This window comes from Rhinatrema bivittatum, chromosome 11 (assembly GCF_901001135.1).
Source record: "Rhinatrema bivittatum chromosome 11, aRhiBiv1.1, whole genome shotgun sequence".
Lineage (NCBI taxonomy): Eukaryota > Metazoa > Chordata > Amphibia > Gymnophiona > Rhinatrematidae > Rhinatrema > Rhinatrema bivittatum.
Genome location: NC_042625.1, coordinates 30491512 through 30517203, shown reverse-complemented (window position 1 = coordinate 30517203; position 25692 = coordinate 30491512). Strand labels below are relative to the sequence as shown.

The 25692-nt window shown below is 45.9% G+C and overlaps 1 protein-coding gene across 1 annotated transcript in view; it reads right to left on the bottom strand.

The window, feature by feature from the left end:
• Positions 1–1212: 1212 nt before the first annotated feature.
• Positions 1213–25692, bottom strand: part of LOC115100985 (acetyl-CoA carboxylase 2-like) — a 982255-nt gene continuing 957775 nt past the window's right edge. The window contains 2 exon segments of the mRNA XM_029620121.1: positions 1213–3586; positions 19906–20042. Coding sequence (XP_029475981.1) covers positions 3463–3586; positions 19906–20042 — 261 coding nt within the window. The 3' untranslated portion in view covers positions 1213–3462.

The following is a 25692-nucleotide window of genomic DNA, read 5'->3' as shown; positions in this document are numbered from 1 at the left end:
TGAATACGCTGTTTCATTGGAAGCCAGTGTATGATCTCTGTGCATGGAGTTGGAAATAAGACGGGAAGCATTGATACTGCAGTGCAGAACTGCCAGCAAGTTCCACCGCTGTCTCATGGGGGATAAGGGATCTGGACCACCAGTTGTCCACCCCAAGACCTCCAGACCAAGCTATCAAAAGGGTCACCAACCCGCTGCTCGTCTGCCTCAAACAAGGGGGGATAGCCCCACCAAGACCTTACAACCCCCTGAGAGGTTCCAGAAATGTTCTTGTCTTCATTTTTTTTCTCCAGACTACAGGTTTTACATCATCCACCATCTGCTGGAGACAGAGAAATACTGAGGGACTGCAGGTGACATACTGGGTTATGTACAGTGTCGGTGAAACTTTCTCTGCTTCCATCTGCTGATAGGGAGGCAAAACCCAGAAGTCTGGACTAATCTAGGTATGTACAGGGAAATGTGCCATATTAAAATAATTAAACTAAATAAAATACATCTAAATAGGCAAACTAGGCAGTCAGCTAGTGTGCACTAAAATTTTGAGGGTGCAAAATCCCATCAGCATGAGGCCCAGAGGGGTGCTGTGTCAGAACTAATGCTGCCAAAGAAGTGAACACAGTGCTGAAGCCACTGCTGCTGGTAGGGGGGAGTGCTATGCTAGAGCTGCTGCCAATAGTTAAGTTGGGGAAGGGGAAGGGGCAACTGAAGGTTTGCCTAAGATATCAAATACTCTTGCACTGGCCCACAGTGCAAGAGTATTTGGTACATTCACATGGAGAGGGTCAACTTAGCTGATTTTTGTATTCTTTAATCAAAACCCTGCAGCACCAGTGTTCTTAACAAATACAATCCCAAATAAAGTGCCCAGGTTTAATTTATCATAGACCACTGAATGTCCATAAAGAAGAAGAAGAAGAAAAAAAAAGATCTCCTGCCACTCCCACCTCACAAATCAAGATCAAAACTCAAATTTGAAAGGACAGAGGCCTCTCCTCTACCCAGGAGGAATAAATTAAGAAATATAGAAATATAAAGGGAATTGTATGCAATAATCAGACCCTTTCTAAAGCCACTACTAACTGTGCAGCATCAAAATGATTTCTTTACAGATTACCCAACAGACATTTCCACTTCAAAACATTATCGGCATAACACTAGAAATCATGGGAGTACATTTACTTTCTAGATTTGGTAATAAAAAGAACAATCCCTGGAAAAAAGTGATCAATTTATTAGAAATAGTCCAAAAGGCTTTTCAGATCAGCATGTCACGACATAATGAACAGCATAGGTCCGTGTGCACCCGAGACATTAAGAACACTTACGTATACTGAAGGAGCACTTCACTGTTCTTCAACAGTAGAAAAAGTTCCAATACCATGTTTCAGACAGCCTCTTCATTTCAACAAGCAGATGCAGCATTTATGAAAGCAATTAAGCTCCTCTAGACATTAGGACAGTGTATGATTTCCCGCTCCAATGCTCTTGTTTTACAATCAATTTAGCTTCTTTTAGAATAGCATAGTAAACATGTTTTGTGTTTTCTAACACTGCAAAATCAAAAGTTCATGAATTCTATTAAAAAAGGGAGGTGTAGCTTTTTTAACACCCTCAGCCATATGTTGTAACAACTTTTAAATGTGTAAAGAATGCTGTAGTTGTCAGAGAACATCCTCTCTGGCAAAACCATCACCAGGCACCATCACTAGGTACCACCCAACAAGTTCAGGCATGAATTCCAAGCTAAATGTAGCCAATGGAGGCCAAGGCCAATGGTGCATAGTAAAGCCTACTGCCATGGCAATAGCTACTTTTAGAAAAGAGAATCAAAATACAGCCCACCAAGGCTTTATTTTATTTTAAACCACAAAAAGCATAATTTCAACTGTGAAGTTTCAGCTAAGGTGTATCCACTAGAATAATAAACACATTTCATTTTCTAACCTGTAGAAATACCATCACATTAACACAGGACTAGAGAAACCAAGGCATTAATCAAGAGATTTATTTTCTCATTTGAATAATGCCCCAATTCGCTTGTCTTAAAGCAGCAGCTTAACATCATCGGACAAAAAAAAGAAAAGGATTGTTGTGGGCAGATAATGTTACTACGACCACACCTATGGAGCAGAAATGGTGTCAGTTTTTCAAACAATGGCTTCTTTGCAGGCTGCAATACGTTTTAATGAAAGTTCATGTAGGACACTGTCTTTGGCTATTTCATAGGTTAGTCCAATATAAAGTATCAGAAACCGGCAAAGAATCCAAAAACAATAGGGTTACTATAATACTGACCCCAAAGTAAAATAAAAAGAAGGCACCAGAATCAGTATAAAATGCAGCTGCAGGACAGGCATGGATGAAGGCCTGAATAGTTATGAGGGAAGAGGAATGCCCTTCTGTTTTTACATGAAAAGGGGGATGTTTAAAATCTGTAGCAAGTGTGGAAATCAGTTGCTTCTTTGCACTCACATTTCTGCAATGGCAACAAAATACACATTATAGAACAGCTTCCGAGACCAGAGTGTTTTCACCACTATGTTATAATGGAAGATGTTACTCAAGGCAGAAGCCCTCATCCTGTCTCAAACATAGACTGTTTTGCACCACTTCTAATAAGCGAAATGTGGTACTGCTAACCGTCAAATTATCCTTTTAGGATTCCGTCCTCTAAGGGCCTTATTCAGTTAAAAGATTTTGCTGTATACACAGAATGGGAGAAGACCTGGCCAATCAGATCCATAATGGGGGAAAGGGAGGGGGTCTTCTCTCAATTTATGCTTGTGGCTAAAATCTTTGAAGGGCCTTATCCAGCAATAACTATTAGGCTCTACATACTTACATACCAATGCTGAGTGTTCTACATGCTCATGAGCCCATCAGCATGGCTCAAGATTTAATGTTAGATGTGGTCCTTAGCAACCAGAGATCTGCGAAAAACCTTTTCAAAACAAAATTCTTGGCTTGCTGGTAAAATGTTAGTTATCATTCTTTTGGTGGGTAGATGCAAGAATGACGTGTATCAAATAATTTCACATTATCTTGATTGCTCCTTGCAGGACACATCATCAAAATCTGTTAACTACAGTTCAAATGTTTTAATGAATTTAATCCAAAACCAGACAATAGTAAAGCTATTTTTGTGAGGTACACATTCTGCAGATGCAAAAAAAACCTAAATCCAGCGGAAGTGCCACCGAAGATGAGCAAAAATACCCCACGTGCCAAGACACCAAAAGGTCTGCACGCAAGAAAGACCACGTTCAGCTTCAAAATGCAACACTGGCTTCCTTTATTTAAAGGCACAAGTGGTCTTGGCTTATCGAGCAGTTTGGTAGAAAAACACCATTGAATGAGGTGGCCATCAGTAGTGCGTTTTGCTCTTTGTAGTCAGGCTCCTGGGGGCGAGGTCAGTTCTTTGCCTCTCAAAATGTGTCCTGTGGGGGGGAAGGGCGGTGGTCAGGAAGATGGGTTGTCCATTGTTGTCAGGAGGTGAGCGATCTGTGCCCGCTGGGTTGGGGTGATATTCTGTGTCATGTGAATGATGCAGTCCATAGCAACTTCAGGGTTTGCTTGAACCAAACTGTAAAAGGAGGAAGCAAAGAATACAAGGAAATGCAAGAGAGAAGTGGTCCTGACAGGATTCAAACATGTTTTCTCCGGTGCCTACACTTATAGCACTCTCTCATTTAACTCTGCCCTCAAATGAGCAAGGCATTCGTTTTAAACAGTTTCAAGAGGCATTTGAACAATGGAACAGAACTGCACTTCTGTTTCATTATGTAGCTCACCTTAACTAAATCTGAACATATACTTATTGTGTATTACTGAATTATTACTTTATTTATTTCTATAGTTTGTGTTGTTATATTTATCTGTTTGGTTTATGCTAAGCTAATACTGCATTTGTTTTATGGATTGTAATACCGCCTGGAGCTGTATTAGACAGGCAGCATAAAAATGTAAGCTATAAATAAATAGAAAGGAAATACATTTCCAACTCACATGAGGGAAAACATGAAGCCAATGAGAAAGATCTGGCTGGCTTATTCTCTTCAGTACTTTCAGGCTGTTACCCTGTCTATAGTATCAGTGACTCCTGCAATTAATTCATTCTTTGCACTCAGAACAGTAGCAAATATACATTAGACTGTAAGTACTGGTAAAGCATAAGATAGCTATTAATAGCCCCTGGCCAGGGACAGTAGCAAATATACATTAGACTGTAAGTACTGGTAAAGCATAAGATAGCTATTAATAGCCCCTGGCCAGGGCTAAACCAGAAGTGGAAGGGCAGTGAAATTGCATATTTAGCACAGAGCATGTGAGCAGACAGTACTAGCAATATTACATAAACTTACTTTAGTTTTAGGGTAAGTCAAGTGAAAGCCAAAAGATTTTACAAGTATGTTTGTGATAGTCTGTACAAGAGAGTTCACCCTAACCTGTAAATGCTCTTAGAGCCAGATCTTAAAATCTACGCCCAATTTTATAACAATGCGTGTGCTGCCGCACGCATGTTATAAAGTCCAGGCTCGGCGTGCGCAAGGGGGTGCACCCATGTGCACCTTGCGCGCACCGAGCCTGAGGGCTTTCCCCGTTCCCTCCAAGGCCGCTCCGAAATCGGAGCGGCCTTGGAGGGAACTTTTTTTCCGCCCCCCCCCCCCCCACCTTCCCCTCCCTTCCCCTATCTAACCCACCCCCCAATCCCTAACTAAATCCCCCTCTACCTTTGCTCCAAAAGTTACACCTGCCCAAGGCAGGCATAACTTGCACGTGCCGGCTGGCTGCCGGTGCGCCATGCCCCGGCACAGGCCGCTGTGCCGGAGCACTCGACTCCGCCCCCGGACCGCTGCCATGCCCCTGGACCGCCCCCGAACTGCCGCCACGCCCCCGGACTGTCCCTTTTTGCAAGCCCCGGGACATACGCACGTCCCAGGGCTTGCGCGCACCGCCGAGCCTATGCAAAATAGGGGCAGATTTTCTCGGGTTACACGTGTAGCCTTTGAAAATCTGCCCCTTAGTGAATAGATGAGGGCTTCCCAAATCTATCCTCATTACCCCCAGAGTCAGGTTTTCAGAACATCCACAAGGAATATGGATGAAATAGATTTACATATACTGAGTTACCAGTCTATTTTATTCAAATCGCCTATTTCTTACCTTCTCACAGTCATGTACTCAAAGCGAGAAACAATATCAATAAATATAAAACAGTACAAACACTGCAGCAATCATAAAACAAGAATAACTCCCCATCTAGGAGAAAAATCACTAAAAACATAATACAATCCCATTACAGAGTAAAACAATGCAGAAAAAATCCCTCAAACAAAAACATTACAAAAAGGAACCACAACAAGGGAGACCAGTCCTACCCACCAGTCAAAAACCAAAAGAAATCCAAGTGCTAACAGGGCTGCTAGAGTGGAAACCACAGCAATGGATGGCCCCGAACCTAAAACTGTCCTGATTTCACATGGCCCAGTCAACATGCACATTTCTTTCACTATTATTCGTTGTGGATCTTGGAAACTGGAAATTTACTTCAGGAATACATGTTTATGGAAATGCTCCTTTGGAATAAAGGTTCCAAAGTATGAAAAAGGTCTGCAGAGTGAAGCTAGACTGACTGGAGAGTCTACAGTGAAGCAAAGTGAAAGCAGAGTTGCTTACCTGCAACATGTGTTCTTAGGACAGCAGGATGTTAGTCCTCACACATGGGTGACCAGCAGATAGAGCCTGATGCGGGAAACTTTGACTAAGCACACTGAGCTTGCCAACATGCTCCATATCACACGTCCGCCTGGGGTCACTCTTCAGTCTTATAACAGAATTACGATTAAAATAAAAATAGGAGAAACCCAACTCAACGAGGTGGCAGGCGATCCCCTGCTCCTCTGGAGGAGGAGGGTCTGATGGGAGACCATCCAAATCCTAGTCAGAGGATAACATGCAATCATCCCCACAGGGTACGAAGGGACCCTCATCCTCACTGTATACCACAGGGGATGGGGACCTAGGTGCTCTGCCGTCGTCCAGAGGTGTAGGTACCGATGGAACTGGAATGGGTACTACTGGCCTCTGTGTCTCCACTGGTCTCGGCGGAAATTGCGACGAACACCATAGCGGTAGGGGGAGGCCTCTGTGCTTCACCGGGCACCGGTGCTGTCCTGGGAACAGATGCCAGCTGGGTCAGTAAGGCACCGAGGAGCACAGTGTACGTCTCCAGAAGTGGTACGAGCATGGGTGGCACTAGCTCTGGTGCTGTGGGACCGCAGCCCTGCAGTGCCCGCTCCACTGCTAGCTGGACTCGATGCTCCAGTTCCTCCTCAAATGTTGCCGAAGTCAATACTGACTGGGAGGAAGGAGGGGTGGCCAGATCTTCCTTGGACCCACAAAGGGGATCAGTGACTGGCACCAGAACCAGTGGAGACCGTTGCAGACCCCAGGCATCAATGGAGGTTTGACGCGCCTCGCCATGGGGTCACTTCGGGGGCAACATGGCAAAATCTGGTGCATCGACTGTCAGTGGTGCCAATGCTTCTTGGTCTTCCCACAATGCTCGGCCTGGTCTTTCTCCGATGTTCGGCCCAGTCTCTGCCCTGTGCGGAAGTTGAGGACGATGAACCCGACATGGTCTTGGCCTGGAGATAGACAACGGTCGGTCTCCAGCGCCCCTATCCACCAGTGACCTCGAAGGAACCTATGGGCCCGCTAATGTCGATGGAGTGGTGTCCAGCGGTGCAAATCAGAGGTCCTCCGATGCCCATGCTTTGGACTTCAACCCGACGAGGTTGTCCATCTTGTCGAGTCAAAGCCGATATCCCTTTGGGGTCATCTGGGTGCACAAGCGACAATCCCGGACATCACGTGATGCCCTCAGAGGATGCAGACCTCATGAGGATCAGTGATCGACATGGTCCTCGGAAGCCAGATGTGGCCATGACAGGGAAAACAAACAGGAAAAAGACAGAAAGATGACGGTGGGCACTGATGGAAAATGGGCAAATAGGCGCCACCACCAAGGGGGAACTGACGGCGAAAGGAAACTTACCCGAATGCCGAAAACCCTGACTGGGGACACTACGGGGAGGCACTGAGAGGGACCTGGCGACGGACTTTAGAAGAGAGATAGCGAAAAGCCGCAAAAATAATTTTCCACAAGGCAAAAAGCCAAACATTTTAGAGCTCAATCCAACCGCAATGCTAACACCTCCACGAAAAAAAAGAGACTGAAGAGGGACCCCGCATGGACACATGGTATGGGGCATGCTGGGCATAGGTTTTCCATATAGGACTCCATCTGATGATGGAGTCCTATATGGACTACCATCTTGTTTGTCCTTGGAGAAAGTCTCATCTTGGAAGGGTCGCTCCATGCAGGACCTATTCTATTAAGCTGACAAACAAAAAACCTCTTGTAGCACCGTGGTACAAGAGTACACTGCCATAAAATAATTATGATTCTTTTCAATCAGAATAGATCTTAAATTTATTTGATCATTATTACTTAAGATTTTTTTCCAGAACATCCACAAGGGACTGCAGTTGGAACTGTAAGATCGTGCGCTACATGGGAACCACCTGGACCTATAAATTCTACTTTAGCAATGTTTCAAGTGCTAGTATTTGAGAATTGGAGTTATGTAAGCATCCTTATCATCATAATTTAAACACTGATGAGAGAAGTGAGTTGGAATATTTATGTCAAGATATGACGATTGTCATTAAGCCGGTAGACAAAGGGGCGAAATAGTTATACAAGATTGCTGTGATTAAAGAGGTAATGAGACGATTAAATGATAGGAATAGTTATAAGCAATTAACAACTGACCCTACCAGATAGTTAAGGAATAAAATCAAGGAGATTACTACTCATGTATTACAAATAGGTTTCCTAAAATGAGTAGAATATAGATTCCTGAATAAGGAACATCCAAGGATTCTGGCTATGTTACACCAAACGTTCACAAAACTTTAAATCATCCATCGGGGAGACCCATAGTCTCCAGGAACAAGTCCATTCTAGAATGGTTTATTAGGTTATGTAGAAGAGGATGTCACTGATTGGTATTTAGTAACAATGGACATTAATTCATTATACACTCTCATACCACAAGATAAGGTTCTATGGGTAGTAGAAGTATTAGAATCATGAATAAGACCTTTTGTAATACCTACCGATTTTGAGAGCTACACTCTAGCTCTCAAAGAAAGCAGAGTTGCTTACCTGTAACAGGTGTTCTCACAGGACAGCAGGATGTTAGTCCTCACATGTGGGTGACATCATCTGATGGAGCCAATCACGGAATACTTTTGTCAAAATTTCTACAACTTTGACTGGCACCTACTGGGCATGCACAGCATGGCACTAATCCTGCATCCAGCAGGGGTCTCCCTTCAGTCTTGTGTATAGCAAAAAAGAGCGTGCGAAAAATAACATAATAAATCGCAAGCGTACCCAAATCCGCGGGGTGACGGGTGGGTTTCGTGAAGAATAACAGCCTGCTGTCCTGGAGAACACCTGTTACAGGTAAGCAACTCTGCTTTCTCACAGGACAAGCAAGATGGTAGTCCTCACATGTGGGTGAATAACAAGCTGAGGATGCCCGCGCATGTACCGAAAACACTCAAAGACGTGCAACAGGCACAACAACAGGGGTGATTCTTTGGTATACAGGCAGCCTGAATATCCCAGCGGGTGTAGAAGGAAGTTGGATATTACGCTGAGAATAGATTGCGTAGAACAGACTGGCCAAAGATAGAATCTTGTGTACTAGCCTTGTCTATGCAATAGTGTGCTGCAAAGGTATGAAGAGAACTCCAGGTTGCAGCTTTGCAGATATCAATGAGAGGTACAGAACGAAGGTGTGCAACCGACGTTGCCATACCTCTAATGGAGTGCGCTTTAACTCCTTCCTGAAGCGGAAGGCCTGCTTGCTGATAGCAGAAGGAAATACAGTCCACTATCCAGGAGGACAGGGTCTGCATTCCAACCGGCATTCCCAGCTTAAGGTTATCAAAGGAAACAAAGAGTTGGGTGGATTTCTTGTGGCCTGCCGAGTGTTCCAAATAAAAGGCAAGCGCACGTTTACAGTCCAAGGAATGCAGAGCCGGCTCAGCAGACAGTGAGTGGGGCTTCAGAAAGAAAGTAGGCAGCACTATGGATCGATTTAAATGAAATTCAGATACCACTTTCAGTAGAGATTTTGGATGAGTGCGCGAAGGACCACCCGATCATGAAGAAATTTTGTTTAAGGGGGGTATGTAACCAGCGCCCATAGCTCACTGATCCTGTGAGCAGACGTTAATGCCAGAAGGAAAAGGACCTTCCAAGTGATATGTTTCAGCTCGCAGGAATGCAGAGGCTCAAACGTAGGTTTCATGAGCTGTGCTAAAACCACATTAAGGTCCCAAGATGGGGCCGATGGACGGAGAGGAGGCTTCAGGTAAAGCAAGCCCTTCATAAAGCGCACTACCAAGGGCTGTGTCGAGATAGAGACATCCCCTGTACCCCTATGGAAGGCGGCCACCGCACTGACATGCACTCTGATGGAGGAGGTTTGTAAACCCGACTCCGAGAGATGCCAGAGGTAGTCTAAAAACTGATTTGTGGGGCAGGTAAAAGGATCTAACTCCTTTGAAGTACACCATAACGAAAATATTTTCCATTTCGAATGATAAGACCTTCTAGTATTTAGTGAAGCTACCAGGACTTGAGATACAGATTCCGAAAGATTGAGAGGCTGTAGGATCAACGTTTCAACATCCAAGCCATCAGTGACAAGGCCTGAAGGTTGGGGTGGCGCAATTGGCAGTTCCTCTGAGATATGAGGGACAGGTCCGAGCCTAGAAGAATCTGTGGACACAGAGAGAGATCCCGAAGGATGGGAAACCAAGGCTGACGTGGCCAGTAGGGGGCTATGAGAATCATTAGACCATGCGTAGCTTCATGAGAGACTTGCTGATGAGAGGAAGTAGTGGGTAGGCATAAAGGAGACCTTCCCTCCAGGAGAGGGCGAACGCATCTCGAGGTGGAACATTGTGACTGCGATGGAGAGAGCAGAAGTTGTCCACCTTGCGATTCTGCAGAGACACGAATAGGTCGATGGTCGAACGCCCCCACTTCCGGAATAAACTGTCCGCAATGACAGGGTTGAGGGACCACTCGTGGGGCTGAAATTCCTGACTGAGATTGTCCGCTAGAACATTGTCCAGACCTGCCAGGTAGGTCGCTCTGAGAAGCATGGCCTGAGATAGAGCAAAAGCCCAAATCTGTGCTACCTCCTGACAAAGGAGGTAGGATTCGGTTCCTCTCTGTTTGTTGATGTACCACATTGCTAGCTGGTTGTCCATCTAGATCAGGAGTGTTTTGTTGGACAAACAATCCCGAAACGCAGTGAGAGCATATCTGATCGCTCGGAGCTACAGAAAATTTATTTGGTGTTGTGAATCCTCTACCGACCAGGTTCCCTGAGTCTGTAGGTGGTTGACATGTGCTCCCCACCCTAAAGTGGAAGCATTGGTCGTCAATACTATTTGAGGTTCTGGAGTTTGAAAGGGTAGACCTTGAAGGAGATGGGACTCCAGGATCCACCATGCCAGTGAGAGACGAAGTCGCCTGGTGTTGTGGACAATGTTGGACATTGGATGATGTGCCTGTGACCACTGGGACTTTAATGTCCACTGAGTTAATCGCATGGCTAGACGAGCCATAGGGGTAACATGGACCAAGGATGCCATATGGCCCAGAAAGACTAGTAGATGACGAGCTGTCGTGGTTTGACGAGATCTTATGTTCTGTGCCAACGACGCCAATGTGTGAGCTCGGTCCTTGGGAAGAAAAGCTCTTGCATGGATCGTGTCGAGATCCACTCTGATAAAGGAGAGGAACTGAGATGGAGTCAGGTGAGATTTCTGATAATTGATTAGAAATCCCAATGAGATTAGTAGTTGCACTGTAAGGTGGAGGGAGTGAAGAACTCCTTCCGATGACTGAGCTCTTTGCAACCAGTCATCCAGGTAAGGGTAGACATGAGTGCCCAGTCTTCTTAAGTATGCAGCTACTACTGCTAGGTACTTCGTGAAAACCTGAGGGGCTGACGCTAGGCCGAATGAAAGGACATTGTATTGGAAATGTTGGTTCCCGACAAGGAAGCGGAGGTATTTCCTGTGAGACGGGGTAATTGCGATGTGCATGTACGCATCTTTTAGGTCTAGAGAGCAAAGCCAATACCCCTGTTGAAGAAGGGGAACCAAAGAGCCCAAGGTTACCATCCGAAATTTCTCTTTCCGAAGATGCTTGTTTAAGGCCCTTAGGTCTAATATTGGGTGAATTCCTCCTGTATTTTTTGGATTAAAAAGTATCGAGAGTAGAATCCGAGTACTCTTTGGGCAAGAGGAACCGGTTCTATGGCATTTGCTTGCAGCAGGGAGGATACCTCTTGCTGCAATTGGTGACAGTTGTCGACAGTGGGCCACCCCGGCCGAAGTGGAGTATCCGACGAGATGGAGAGGAAATTTAGATGGTAGCCTTGAGCGACAACTGCTTGCACCCAGCAGTCGGTGGTGATGTTTAGCCACTTGGTGGAGAAGTGGCCTAGGCGGCCGCCCACAGGTAGATTGGGTAACGGAGGATGGTCTTCGTTCTGAAGTCAAACTCTCACTGTAGGAGCAGGTTGGGAAGGAGCTTGAGCTTTCTGAGCTCGAGGCTGGCGCGGTGTAGACCTCTGGAAGGGCCGGGATGGGAAGTCCCGACTGTCCCGGAACAGGCTCTGTCATCGACATGTACTCTTCTCCCGATGAAAGCGGGATGGGTGTCGATGGAATCATCTGTAACGGTGATTTTCTCGGTGCCCCTGGCAGGGCACCGATGAGCAGATCCAGCTTGTCTAGGAGAGGCAGCAGCACCGGAGGCATTGGTGCCAATTCCCGCACAGGCACCAGTGCTGGCGGTCGCGGGAGGCTTTGGATTGCCTGGAACGTCGGTATAGAAAAAAGTTTAAATAAATAAATAAATGTATGATTTTTTACCCGCCGGTGAGAAATTGTACATGTGCATGCGATGCAAAGAGCTCCTGTCTCTCAGAGAACGAATGTGATCTCTGGAGGCTAGAGTGGCAGACCTGGAGGAGCTGAGGCAGACAGAGAGGTATATAAATGAGACCTTCAGGGACATAGTAGCCAAGTCCCAACTTCAGAATGGCAGCCCTGGTGCTGCCTTGGAGGAAGAAGGTCTCATGATCGAAGAGCATCAACCTGGTGCAGCAGGAAAGGATCCTGCAGCAAGGACCTGCTCTCCAGGTGGTGTACTGTCCTTTTGCACCAAGGATGTGTCTCCAAGGTCTACTGCCCAGGAGGGAAGGGTTAGGTCGGCCGTCAGAGTTGGAGATTCAGTTGTGGGCGTGAGGATTGTCTGGTAACATGCCTACCTGGTGTGAAGGTGGCGGACCTCACGTGTCACCTAGATAGGATTTTAGACAGTGCTGGGGAGGAGCCGGCTGTTGTTGTACATGTGGGCACCAACGACATAGGAAAATGTGGGAAGGAGGTTCTGGAAGCCAAATTTAGGCTCTTAGGTAGAAAGCTTAAATCCAGAACCTCCAGGGTAGCATTCTCTGAAATGCTCCCTGTTCTACGCGCAGTTCCCCAGAGACAGGTAGAGCTCCGGAGTTTCGATGCATGGATGAGACGATGGTGCAAGGAAGAGGGATTCAGTTTTGTAAGAACTAGGGAACCTTTTGGGGAAGGGGGAGTCTCTTCCGAAGGGATGGGCTCCATCTTAACCAGGGTGGAACCAGACTGCTGGTGCTAACCTTTAAAAAGGAGATAGAGCAGCTTTTAAACTAGAACAAAGGGGAAAGCAGACAGTCGCTCAGCAGTGCATGGTTTGGAGGGAGGTATCTTCAAAGGATACTAATGATGCATTAGAATTAGGGCATCCAGACAGTGAGGTTCCAATAATAAGAAAAGTAGTCCAAGTGCCTGTAACTAAAAACTCACCTGAGCTAAAAAATTCTAACTTATCTCTATCAATTAAAAAGCAGAATGAAAATACAAACAAAAGACACACATTGAAATGTTTGTATACTAATGCCATAAGTCTAAAAGGTAAGATGGGAGAATTAGAATATATAGCAGTGAATGATGACAGACTTAATTGGCATCTCAGAGACATGGTGGAAGGAGGACAACCAATGGGACAGTGCTATACCGGGGTACAAATTATATCGCAATGACAGAGATGAGCACCCGGGAGACGGTGTGGTGCTTTATGTCCGGGATGGCATAGAGTCCAACAGGATAAACATCCTACATGAGACTAAATGCACAATAGAATCTTTATGGGTAGAAATCCCTTGTGTGTTGGGGAAGACTATAGTGATAGGAGTATACTACCATCCACCTGGCCAAGATGGTGAGATGGACAATGAAATGCTAAGAGAAATTAGGGAAGCTAACCAAATTGGTAGTGCGGTAATAATGGGAGATTTCAATTATCCCAATATTGACTGGGTAAATGTATCATCGGGACATGCTAGAGAGATAAACTTCCTGGATGGAATAAATGACAGCTTTATGGAGCAATTGGTTCAGGAACAGACGAGAGAGGGAGCCATTTTAGATCTAATTCTCAGTGGAGCACAGGATTTGGTGAGAGAGGTAATGGTGGTGGGGCCACTTGGCAACAGTGCTGTGGATGGACGACTGGCTGCTGCGGCGTCTGCCTGCCATCCTCTCCAGCATCCCCGGACTGGCTTGGGCGCTGCCTCCTGCCATCCTCCACTCGTACCTTAGGGCGCGCGCAACGCGCGGCCCTCAACCTTATTTTCTACTTGGCGCGAACCTCAGGGGTGTCCCCCTGTGTTGCCCAGATATTTAAAGCCTACTTTGTTTGCTAGCCTTTGAGTTAGCAAGGGGGTTCCTTACGGATGGGATTCACTCTCCATACCCAGCTACTCTGCCTCCAATCTCTATTGGACTCTTAACGCTAATGCTAACGCTCCTCGGGGGCCTCACTTGCTTTTCAGGTCGCTATCAGGAAACCGGTACTCGCTCCTTGAGGGCCCATGTTTCTTGACTCGCTGCCTGCTTCTACCTTCTCTTCTGCCTGGAAGGATTCGCTATCTTCAACACCAGTGAGTACAACCATCTTCACCTCAGAGCTGTTCCCTGGAACCAGGTACTCGCTCCTCGAGGGCCTGCCTCCATTCCAGCCCTAGTGCCATCTCCTATGTGGAACCGGTGTGTGAGTACATCACCTTCAAGCCTCTCAGCTCTCAGGGATCAGGTACTCGCCCCTCGAGGACCTGCTCTCCCTATCCTGGGGTTCTCCATACTGGGGCTTGTGATTATTCCACTGTACTCATTATTCTCAGTTCTTTCCACTACAGCACTGCTACCAGAGGAGTTGCTGTTCCAGCGCCTGAGGGATACTAGCCCAGCCAGGTTACTTCTACTGCTCACCACTGCCACCTCTGGTGGCTTTATCTCATTGTCTAATAAAAGATCAATCTCTGTGTTTGTGTGTCCAAAGCTGAGCCTGACCTGTGGCCCCTCACGGGACTTCCCCCCATGGGCATGGTCAGCTGCCACAGTGTCCAAGGGTCCACCCAAACCTCACTAATTATAACAAATAGCGATCATAATATTATCAAATTTGAATTAATAACTGGAAGGGGAGCAGTAAGCAAATCCACGGTTCTCATGCTAAACTTTCAAAAGGGAAACCTTGATAAAATGAGAAAAATAGAAAAAAAACCCATAAAGGAGCAGCTACAAAGGTAAAAAGTGTGCAAGAGGCGTGGTCATTGTTAAAAAATACCATCCTAGAAGCACAGTCCAGATGTATTCCACACATTAAGAAAGGTGGAAAGAAGGCAAAATGATCACCGGCATGGTTAAAAGGGGAGGTGAAAGAAGCTATTTTAGCCAAAAGATCTTCATTCAAAAATTGGAAGAAGGATCCAACAGAAGAAAATAGGATAATGCATAAGCGTTGGCAAGTTAAATGTAAGACATTGATAAGACAGGCTAAGAGAGAATTTGAAAAGAAGTTGGGCATAGAGGCAAAATCTCACAGTAAAATCTTTTTAAAATATATCTGAAGCAGAAAGCCTGTGAGGGAGTCAGTTGGACCTTTAGATGATCGAGGGTTTAATGGGGCAATTAGAGAAGATAAGGCCATTGCGGAAAGATTAAATGATTTTTTGCTTCAGTATTTACTGAAGAGGATGTTGGGGAGATACCCGTATCAGAGAAGGTTTTCATGGGTGATGATTCAGATGGACTGAACCAAATCACGGTGAACCTAGAAGATGTGGTAGGCCTGATTGACAAACTGAAGAGTAGTAAATCACCTGGACTGGATGGTATACACTCCAGGGTTCTGAAGGAACTAAAAAATGAAATTTCAGACCTATTAGTAAAAATTTGTAACCTATCATTAAAATCATCCATTGTACCTGAAGACTGGAGGGTGGCTAATGTAACCCCAATATTTAAAAAGGGCTCCAGGGGTGATCCGGGAAACTACTGACTAGTTAGCCTGACTTCAGTGCCAGGAAAAATAGTGGAAAGTATTCTAAATATCAAAATCACAGAACATATTTCTAGACATGGTTTAATGGAACAAAGTCAGCATGGCTTTACCAAAGGCAAGTCTTGCCTCACAAATCTGCTTCACTTTTTTGAAGGAGTTAATAAACATGTAGATAAAGGTGAACCAGTAGATGTAGTATATTTGGATTTTCAGAAGGCGTTTGACAGTGTTCCTCATGAGAGGCTTCTAGGAAAAGTAAAAAGTCATGGGATAGGTGGCGATGCCTTTCGTGGATTACAAACTGGCTAAAAGACAGGAAACAGAGTAGGATTAAATGGACAATTTTCTCAGTGGAAGGGAGTGGCCAGTGGAGTGCCTCGGGGATCTGTATTGGGAACTGTACTTTTCAATATATTTATAAATGATCTGGAAAGAAATACGACGACTAAGGTAATCAAATTTGCAGATGATACAAAATTGTTCAGAGTAGTTAAATCACAAGCAGATTGTGATAAATTGCAGGAAGACCTTCTGAGACTGGAACATTGGGCATCCAAATGGCAGATGAAATTTAAATGTGGATAAGTGCAAGGTGATGCATAAAGGGAAAAATAATGCATGCTATAGTTACACAATGTTAGGTTCCATATTAGGAGCTACGACCCAAGAAAGTGATCTAGGTGTCAATGTTGAGTTTGAGGCATAGTGTGGACTCTTAGTCGCAGTGGTGTTGACTCCTCCCGCGGGAAGGGACCCCTTGGGGAACCACAGCGATAGGCTAGACTCAGAGAGCAGACACTGGAGACGGAAAGCTTTATTGTACTGCTATAGAATGATGGTAATGGTGCAGGAGGATATGGATCACAAACGCACCGACCAACACACAATAGTGTATTCCAGTAACCTTTATTTGTCAACAAAATCAAAAACAATGGTTAAACTGGTATAAATTTAAAGCACTCCCAACTGCCATAAGTGATATGAAATAAAAGCAAAGTGACCCTATATCTCAAAAGAGTCTGTTGTTAACATTGCCTCTAGGATCAAGGGTCCAACAGAGTCTTATGGCAGTTGGGAGTGTTTTAAATTTATACCAGTTTAACCATCGTTTTTGATTTTGCAGGAGGATATGGCACAGAAGTCCAGCAAGGTGCCAATACGTTCAGACAGCCTCAGATGACTAGGTCTCACCCAGATGTAGACGGTTGGTAGTGTTCCGCAGAGCGGGATAAGCCGAACCTGGTGGGTGGAATTGGAGAGCTGGATCATAGAAGTACTCACTGAAGAGTAGTGCAGGAATCCCCCTGGTACCTGGAAGCGCAGAATCCTGAAAAGAGAAGAAAGACCCCCGAGGAGCGGTTGTCTAGTTAGTGGTAGAAACCCCTAAGGGTAGTTGGAAGCGAGAGGCCCCCAAGGAGCGGGATCCCAGAGCTTCTTCAGAAGCGAGATACCCTGGAGGGCAGCGAGGAGTCTAAGTGTGCAGCTTAGACACGGTCAGAGTAGATAAACTGAAGTCCTTTCTAACTCGTTCGTTCTGAGTAGAGCGGAGGTTTAAATACCCGGAGGTATGAACGTCATGCGGAGGGGACACCCCCGAAGTTCCTGCCATGACGTATAGATAAGTGTAAGCAGCGTGCGCGCGCCCTAGGAGGCCACGGGAAGGAGCATGGCAGGCGGGGATGCCCATGCTGAGTTGGAGATGCCGTGGGTTTCAGCACTCGGCACCGGAGGCAGCCATCTTACCCATGGAGGCGGAGAAAGGCAAAAAAGAGGTGAGGCAGAGTGGTTGCAGCCGTCTGCGACCGACGGACGCAACAGTCATAGTGGATAACACATTGAAATCATCAGTTCAGTGTGCTGCTGCAGTCAAAAAAGCAAATAGAATGTTGGGAATTATTAAAAAGGGAATGGAGAATGAAACGGAAAATGTCATAATGCCTCTGTATCGCTCCATGGTGAGACCGCACCTTGAATACTGTGTACAATTCTGGTCGCCACATCTTAAAAAAGATATAGTTGCGATGGAGAAGGTACAGAGAATGGCGACCAAAATGATAAAGGGAATGGAACAGCTCCCCTATGAGGAAAGACTAAAGAGGTTAGGACTTTTCAGCTGGGAGAAGAGACGGCTGAGGGGGGGATATGATAGAGGTGTTTAAAATCATGAGAGGTCTAGAACGGGTTAATGTGAATCAGTTATTTACTCTTTCGGATAATGGAAAGACTAGGGGGCACTCTTTGAAGTTAGCATGAGGCACATTTAAAACTAATCGGAGAAAGTTCTTTTTCACTCAACACACAATTAAACTCTGGAATTAGTTGCCAGAGGATGTGGTTAGTGCAGTTAGTGTAGCTGTGTTTAAAAAGGGATTGGATAAGTTCTTGGAGAAGTCCATTACCTGCTATTAATTAAGTTGACTTAGAGAATAGCCACTGCTATTTTTAGCAACAGTAGCATGGGATAGACTTAGTTTTTGGGTACTTGCCAGGTTCTTATGGCCTGGATTGGCCACTGTTGGAAACAGGATACTGGGCTTGATGGACCATTGGTCTGACCCAGTATGGCATGTTCTTATGTTCTTATCCACAAGCGGGAAATAGAGATCAGATTCTACCTCAAAAGGAGCAAAGATGGATTTATCAACTAAACTGTGGGTCTAAATGTAAATATAGAATGGAACTTGTTTTTGTGAATAAGAAACAAAATAAATAAGGGGTCGATTTTAAGACCCGTATACGCGGGTCCCGGTGTGCGCACATGGACAGCTGATTTTATAACATACATGCGCCGGCACGCACATGTGTGGTTGGCCCGCAACTCACGCGTGGGGGGGGGGGGATTTTAGCAAATACATGCAGCGACGCAATCGGGCCTCCCCCAATTCCGTCCCAGTCTGCTCCAATTAAGGAGGGAACTTTCCTAACCTTAACCTTCCTATTTCTTCCGTTCTCCTCCCCGACCCCTAATTTAACCCTACCTATCGCTAATTTTTTAATTTTAATACTTACTGCTCTCTGGGAGCAGAAGTAATCTCCGCATGCCAGCCGGCTGCCGGCACATGCTTCCTCGGGAAAGCCCATCCCCCACCCCATCCTGACCATGCCCCCACCTCGTCCCTTTTGCAGGGCCAGGCACTTCGGCATGTAATGGGGTTACACGCGTGGCTGGGCCTATTCTAAAATGCGCGCAAGGCCCAGGCATACACATAACCCCTTTTTTTTTTAAGTGCATGGCCTTTTTAAAATTGGGCCGTAAATGAATAACCAATGAAAAAAGTGTGTCTGAGGCCACAATGACTTCAACATGTAAGTTGCTCTTTGAACGAGACGCTCTTCTTAACTTTCTTTAGCACCATTTTGAAATTTAGAACAGGTAGACATTGAGTCAATGATTAAGCTATGAAAAAAGCCACATGGGAAACATTCTGATCTGATCAAGTCTTGCTAAAAGCTGCATGGGAAATATTTTAATGGCGATTTTTGGTTGTAAATATTGTCCTGATGCAGGAACTGCGAAACATGTATATGTCGATCAAGCACTATATCAGCATCACTAAAAAAAGAAATATATTGGAGTTTTTAACTTATGACTGAGTTCATCACAGGTGGTCACATTTACAGTCTGTTTTCTGAGATCTATCTGATATACATTAATTATGTTTGTGAGGTTATATATTAGCGTTTCATACAGAATATTTATTTATTTAAAGTTTTTTATATACCGACATTCGTTAAGTAAACATCACATCGGTTTCCATACAACAAGAATTCAGCCAATGTGGCTTTACAGTGTAACTGATATTAGAATTAGGGAGAGGGAAGGGAATGCTTATTAAAAAAATTTAAATGAAATAAAATCCAAAGAAAACTAGCTGCACAAATGCTGAATTCTTCTTCAAATCTTTCTGTTCCTGCATGCTTCACACATAACTCAGTACTTTATATAAAAAGGTAGAAAGGCTGCAGTGTAGACCAATGATAGCAAAGCTATGTAACCTATGGATAGTTCTACTGGCACAACTCCCTGCTGAAAACGAAGCTTTAATGGACTGGGCACTTCCCCATCTGGCAAAACCAGATGTCTAACCTTAGAGAGCACCTGAACCCAAAACGGATCCCCCATAAGTGGCATGCATCAGAGAACACATCTCTATATCTTTGCACGTAGATTCAAATGTCATCACTAATACTTAATGTGTGATCTTGAAAAGTCACTTAACCACTTCAACTGTCACACACAGGTTTCAGAGAGTAAATACAGACTATATCTTGCACAATTCCACTGATGCTATAGCAATAACGATATTAGAAAGTAAACATCCCTCAAAATGTAAGGGGGACACCGTGCATCAACTGACCTTCGAATGTGCTTGACTGCATAATCACGCTTCAAGTATTTGATGTTTTCCCGAATGGCAGAGCGGGCGCCATCCTCTTCTTGTAAGTGCTTCTCCAACCATTCCACAACCACCTGGTTATTATCCCAAAGGTATGCCTAGACAGGGCAAGAAGTAACATACAAAGACTTCAGTTCTCGCCTCAGCAGTAGACAAACAGCTTGAACACTGGCTTAAAAATGTTAGAATCAGCACTGGTGTTATCACTCAACTCACTTTTTCTGTGGCTGTGGAGGTTTTGTCACTGGTTTCGTTTGCTCTACCCTACCCCATCCTATCCTCCCTTCTCAAGGATGATAATCACAATGTGTATTTTCAGATGCATACAATTGGAAGTGAAATGATCTTGGTCTGAATCCTTTTGTTTCTGACCTGTGTTAGCTTTGCCTGATCAATCTCTAGCGCTCTTACTGGGTCCTCCCCGACACCCCTCCAGAACAATGCCTGGATCCTGTCACTCTTACAGAACAGCAATCACTATATTTCTGTAGCCAAGTTCTTGTCTTCAAGTCTGTTTAGTGTACAATCTTTTGCTTCGGTTTTTGAATATTTGATTTAAAAATGCAGATCTTTGGCTTCAATGGCTGCTTATGCCACTTTCAAGCCGATGCAATATAGTGTGCTTGGTTGGGTGCACAGTTTTACATTAGTTTGGATGCACGTTTTGGACGTGCATCCAAAATACCTCATGCAATAAGGGGACCAGTGTGTCCAAAACGCTCATCCAAACCAGTGCATGGCTAATAGAGCTCTTATGTAAATTCATGTTAATGAGGCTATTAGCTATTACCCCCCGATGCAAAAAAAAAAAAAAAATGTACGCCCAATGTGCACATTTTTACTCTCAAAAATTAACGCCTGCCCCAGGGCAGGCATTAATTCTTGAGGAGCCCCAAAAGTAAACAGAAAAGCATAAAATACTGCTTTTCTGTACTTCCGCCAACTTAATATTGTGATGATATTAAGTCATAGGAACCGAAAAAAGGAGAACTGGCAAACAAAAATAAACCATGTCGCCGGCGGTCAGATTAGGAAAATGCGCTCAATTAATGTGTGCCTATTTTCCTAACCTGCTGACAGTCACCTCTTCTGGGTGCCCAATGCTGAGGAGGGACTAGGGACGCACAATTTTCCCTAGCGTCTCCTTTTTACCACAGCAGCACATATAAATATTAAATCAGGCGCCCGGGAGAGCTGGATCGGCGCATGTTAAGAGAGCAGGCTCTCAATCATGAGAGCCCGTTTCACGCGTGCTGATACTGCATAGGCCTGTTTATGAGGTCTCTAGAGTGAAAGCAGAGTTTCTTACCTATAACAGGTGTTCTCCCAGGACAGCAGGATGTTAGTCATCACATATGGGTGACATCATCGGATGGAGCCCTATCATGGAACACTTTTGTCAAAGTCTCTAGAACTTTGACTGGCACACTGAGCATGCCCAGCATGCTACCAACCCCACATCCAGCAGGGATCCCCCTTCAGTCTCGTTTGTAGCAAAAAGTACAAGCAAAAAATAAATAAGAAAACGTCAGTAAACAACTCCGCGGGGTGGCGGGCGGGTTTCATGAGTACTAACATCCTACTGTCCTGGGAGAACACCTGTTACAGGTAAGCAACTCTACTTTCTCCCAGGACAAGCAGGATGGTAGTCCTCACATATGGGTGAATAGCAAGCTATAGGATGCCCGAATAGAGGCAACCAAGCAGCACCTAACGACGTGCAATAGGCACAATAGGGGTGCTGTTGGTTATAAGGGTAGCCTGAACTTCACAGTGGGTCATTTAACTGGAAACAGATTACGTAGGACTGCAGAATCTTGCCTGCCAGCCTGCCAGCCTTGTCGAGACAAAAGTGAGCTGTGAAGGTGTGGAGAGAGCTCCATGTGGCAGCTCTACAGATGTCCACAATAGGTACTGAATGGAGGTGTGCTACTGACGTTGCCATGGCTCTGACCGAATGCGCTTTCACGCATCCCTGTAGCGGAAGGACTGCTTGTTGGTAGCAGAAGCTAATAAAGTCTGCCAGCCAGGTGGACACGGTCTGCTTGCCCACCGGAACTCCTAGTTTGGTTTTATCAAAGGAGACAAACAGTTGGGTGGACTTCCTATGGGCTGCAGTGCGGTCCAAATAAAATGCGAGCGCACGTTTACAGTCAGTGTCCGCTCACTTGGGTGTGAGTGAGGCTTTGGAAAAAAAAGTAGGAAGTATTATGGACTGATTCATGTGGAAATCAGAAACTACCTTCGGCAGAAATTTAGAGTGAGTGCGGAGTACCACACGATTGTGGAGAAATTTGGTGTAAGGTGGGTATGTTACCAGTGCCTGTAGCTCACTGACTCTGCGAGCGGGTGTTACAGCCACTAGAAAGATCACTTTCCAAGTGAGAAGTCTGAGCTTGCAGGAGTGTAGGGGCTCGAACGGAGGTCACATGAGCTGTGCTAGCACAACATTGAGGTCCCATGCCGCAATTGGGGGACGCAGTGGAGTCTTCAGCTGGAGTAAGCCTCTCATAAAGCACCCTAGAAGGGGTTGTGCCGATAGTGGGGCATCTCCTACACCTTTGTGGTATGCGGCTATGGCACTTAAGTGCATTCGGATGGAGGAAGTTTGTAGGCCAGACTCCGAAAGGTGCCAAAGGTAGTCCAAGAACCTTGTTGTGCGGCAGGAAAAGGGGTCTATGTCCTTTGCCATGCACTACAAGGAGAATCTTTTCCACTTTGAACGATAAGATTTCCTGGTAGAAGGCTTCCGAGAAGCTACGAGGACGTGGGACACATTGTTAGAAAGGTCAAGTGATTGAAGAATCAACCTTTCAACATCCATGCCGTCAGAGACAGGGAGTGGAGGTTTGGATGACGCAACAGTCCGTTGTTCTGGGTTATTAGAGTTGGATCTGTGCCCAAGCAAATTGGTTGCTGGACCAAGAGGTCATGTAGGATAGGAAACCAAACCTGACGCGGCCAGTATGGGGCTATGAGAATCATTGTGCCCTGGTCTTGTCGTAACTTCACGAGAGTCTTGCTGATGAGTGGAATTGGAGGGTATGCGTATAGAAGATCCTTTGTCCACGAGTGGGCAAAGGCACCCCTTGGAGGTGTCTTGCGGCTGGGGTGTACAGAGTAGAATTGGTCTACTTTGCGGTTGTGAATTGACACAAAGAGGTCTATGTGCTGGCGGCCCCACTGTTGGAAAATCCTGTTTGCTACAGTGGGATCTAGGGACCATGCATGGGGATGAAAGGTCTGGCTGAGATTGTCTGCCATCACATTGTCCACGCCTGCCAGGTAGGTTGCTCTCAGTATCATGGAATGGGAGACAGCCCAGGCCCAGATCTGTGCCGCCTACTGGCAGAGCAGGTAAGAGCCTGTGCCCCCTTGCTTGTTGAGGTACCACATTGCTACCTGGTTGTCTGTTTGAATCAGGATTACCTTGTTGGATAGGCATTCCTGAAATACGAATAGGGCATATCGTATTGCCCTGAGCGCCAGAAAATTGATCTGGTGGTTTGCTTCTGCTGAGGTCCAGGTTCTTTGGGTTTGCAGGTTGTAGACATGGGCACCCCAACACAGGTTGGAAGCATCTGTGGTCAGTGTAATTTGAGGGTTTAGAGCTTGAAAAGGTAGTCCTATTTGAAGATTGGACTCCTGTATCCACCAAGCTAGTGAGAGTCGAAGCTGGCTGGTGATGTGGACAATGTGGGACATATGCTGATGTGATTGGGACCATTGGGACTTTAAAGTCCATTGTGTTACTCTCATGGCTAGCTGAGCCATTGGGGTAACGTGAACTGTAGAAGCCATGTGTCCTAGCAAGGTTGGCAGGTGACGAGCTGTAGTAGTGCAGCAAGTCTGTACTGCTTTAGCTAAGGTTGACAGTGTGCATGATCGGTCCTTCTGGAGGAACACCCTGGCTTGAATGGGGTTGAGATCTGCTCTGATGAATGAGAGGGTGCGTGATTTAGGATAGTTTATGAGAAACCCCAAGTATTGTAGTAGGCGTATGGTAATACGGAGGGACTGAAGCACTGCCTCCTTGGATGGACCTCTGAGCAGCCAATCGTCTAGATAGGGATAGATGTGGATACTGCGCTGCCTTAAGTAAGCTGCTACTACTGCCAGGCATTTTGTGAATACCCAGGGTACTGATGCTAGACCGAATGGCAGCACTCGGTATTGGAAATGTCTGTGACCTACTATGAATCTGAGGTATTTTCGATGAGGAGGGTATATGACTATGTGGGCATATGCCTCCTGAAGATCTAGAGAGCAGAGCCAATCTCCCTTTTGTAGGAGAGGGAGCATGGTGCCCAAGGTAACCATCCTGAACTTTTCCTTGCAGAGATGCTTGTTTAGGGCGTGGAGGTCCAATATAGGATGTATGTCGCCTGATGTTTTTGGTATTAGAAAGTATCGAGAGTAGAACCCTTTTTCCTCGCTGCAGTCGGGGAACCGGTTCCACGGCGCTGGAGCACAGGAGGATCGAGAGTTCTGTCTCGAGAAGGAGTATGGTTGGTTAGATTCCACGCCTGACTTGGTGGAGAGTCTGGTGGTAGTGTAAGGAAGTTTAGATGGTAACTGTGGGCAACCACAGAAAGGACCCATTGGTTGGTGGTGATTGTGTGCCATGTGTTGGCAAAGTGGCACAGGCAGCCTCCCACAGGAAAAGATGTTGGAGGCGGGGGTTGACTGCTGCTCTCTAGAAGGGAGTCAAAACCCCGAGGCCGGCCCAGCCTGCAGAGCTGGTTGGGATTTTGGGGCCCTGTGTTGTCGAGGCGGTCATCTTTGAGAGGGTCTAGACGGTCGAGTACAGGATGGAGGAGGGTAATACCTACGTGGTTTATAGGATAGCCTCCTAGGTTCCCGTCTAAATGGCCTCTTGGTGGTAGACGAGAAGTCTGAGGGAACGGTGGACAGCTGGCGCAAGGTCTCATGATGATCTTTGAGTTGTGCCACTGCCTCCTGAATTTTCTCGCCACAAAGATTGTCCCCTGTGCATGGAAGATCTGCCAACCTGTCCTGGACTTCCTGGCATAGGTCAGACGATTTGAGCCATTCCCATTGTCTGGCGCTTATTCCCGCCGCTGAGACTCTGAAGGCGGTCTCAAAATGTCATATACTGCTCTGACCTCGTGCTTTCCAGCATCAGGCCCTTTTTGGAGGATCATAGTGAGTCCCTTCCTGGAATTCTGGCAGGGTCTCGGAAAAGTTTTGAACTTGTTTCCAGAGATTCCTTGAGTATTGCATCATGTATAGCTGGTAGGCTGCTAAACGTGCCATAAGCATAGATCCCTGGAACCTCTTTGGCCGAAGGCTTCCATGGACTTTTGCTCTTTTCAGCAGGGGCAGAAGAATGAGGTCGGGATCTTTTAGCCTTCTTCTGGGCGGACTCAACCACCACAGAGTGGTGGGTTAGCTGGCTTTTTTGAAAACCTGGAAGTGACTGAACCAGGTACGTGGCGTCAGTTTTCTTGTTTACTGGTGGAACTGTACCAGGGTGTTCCCAGGTACGATGTAACAAGTCGAGGAGAACTTCGTGAACTGGAACTGCCATCACCTCCTTGGGGGCATCCACGAACTGAAGCACCTCCAGCATTTTATGCCTGGCATCCTCCTCCATTTGCAGTTTAAAAAGGATGGTTTCAGACATCTCTTTTATGAAGTTGGCAAATGTGAGGTCCTCTGGAGGAGAGCGGCGGCGTTCTTCTGGGGGTGAAGGCTCTGACAGAAGTTCCTCGGAGTCTTGAGAGT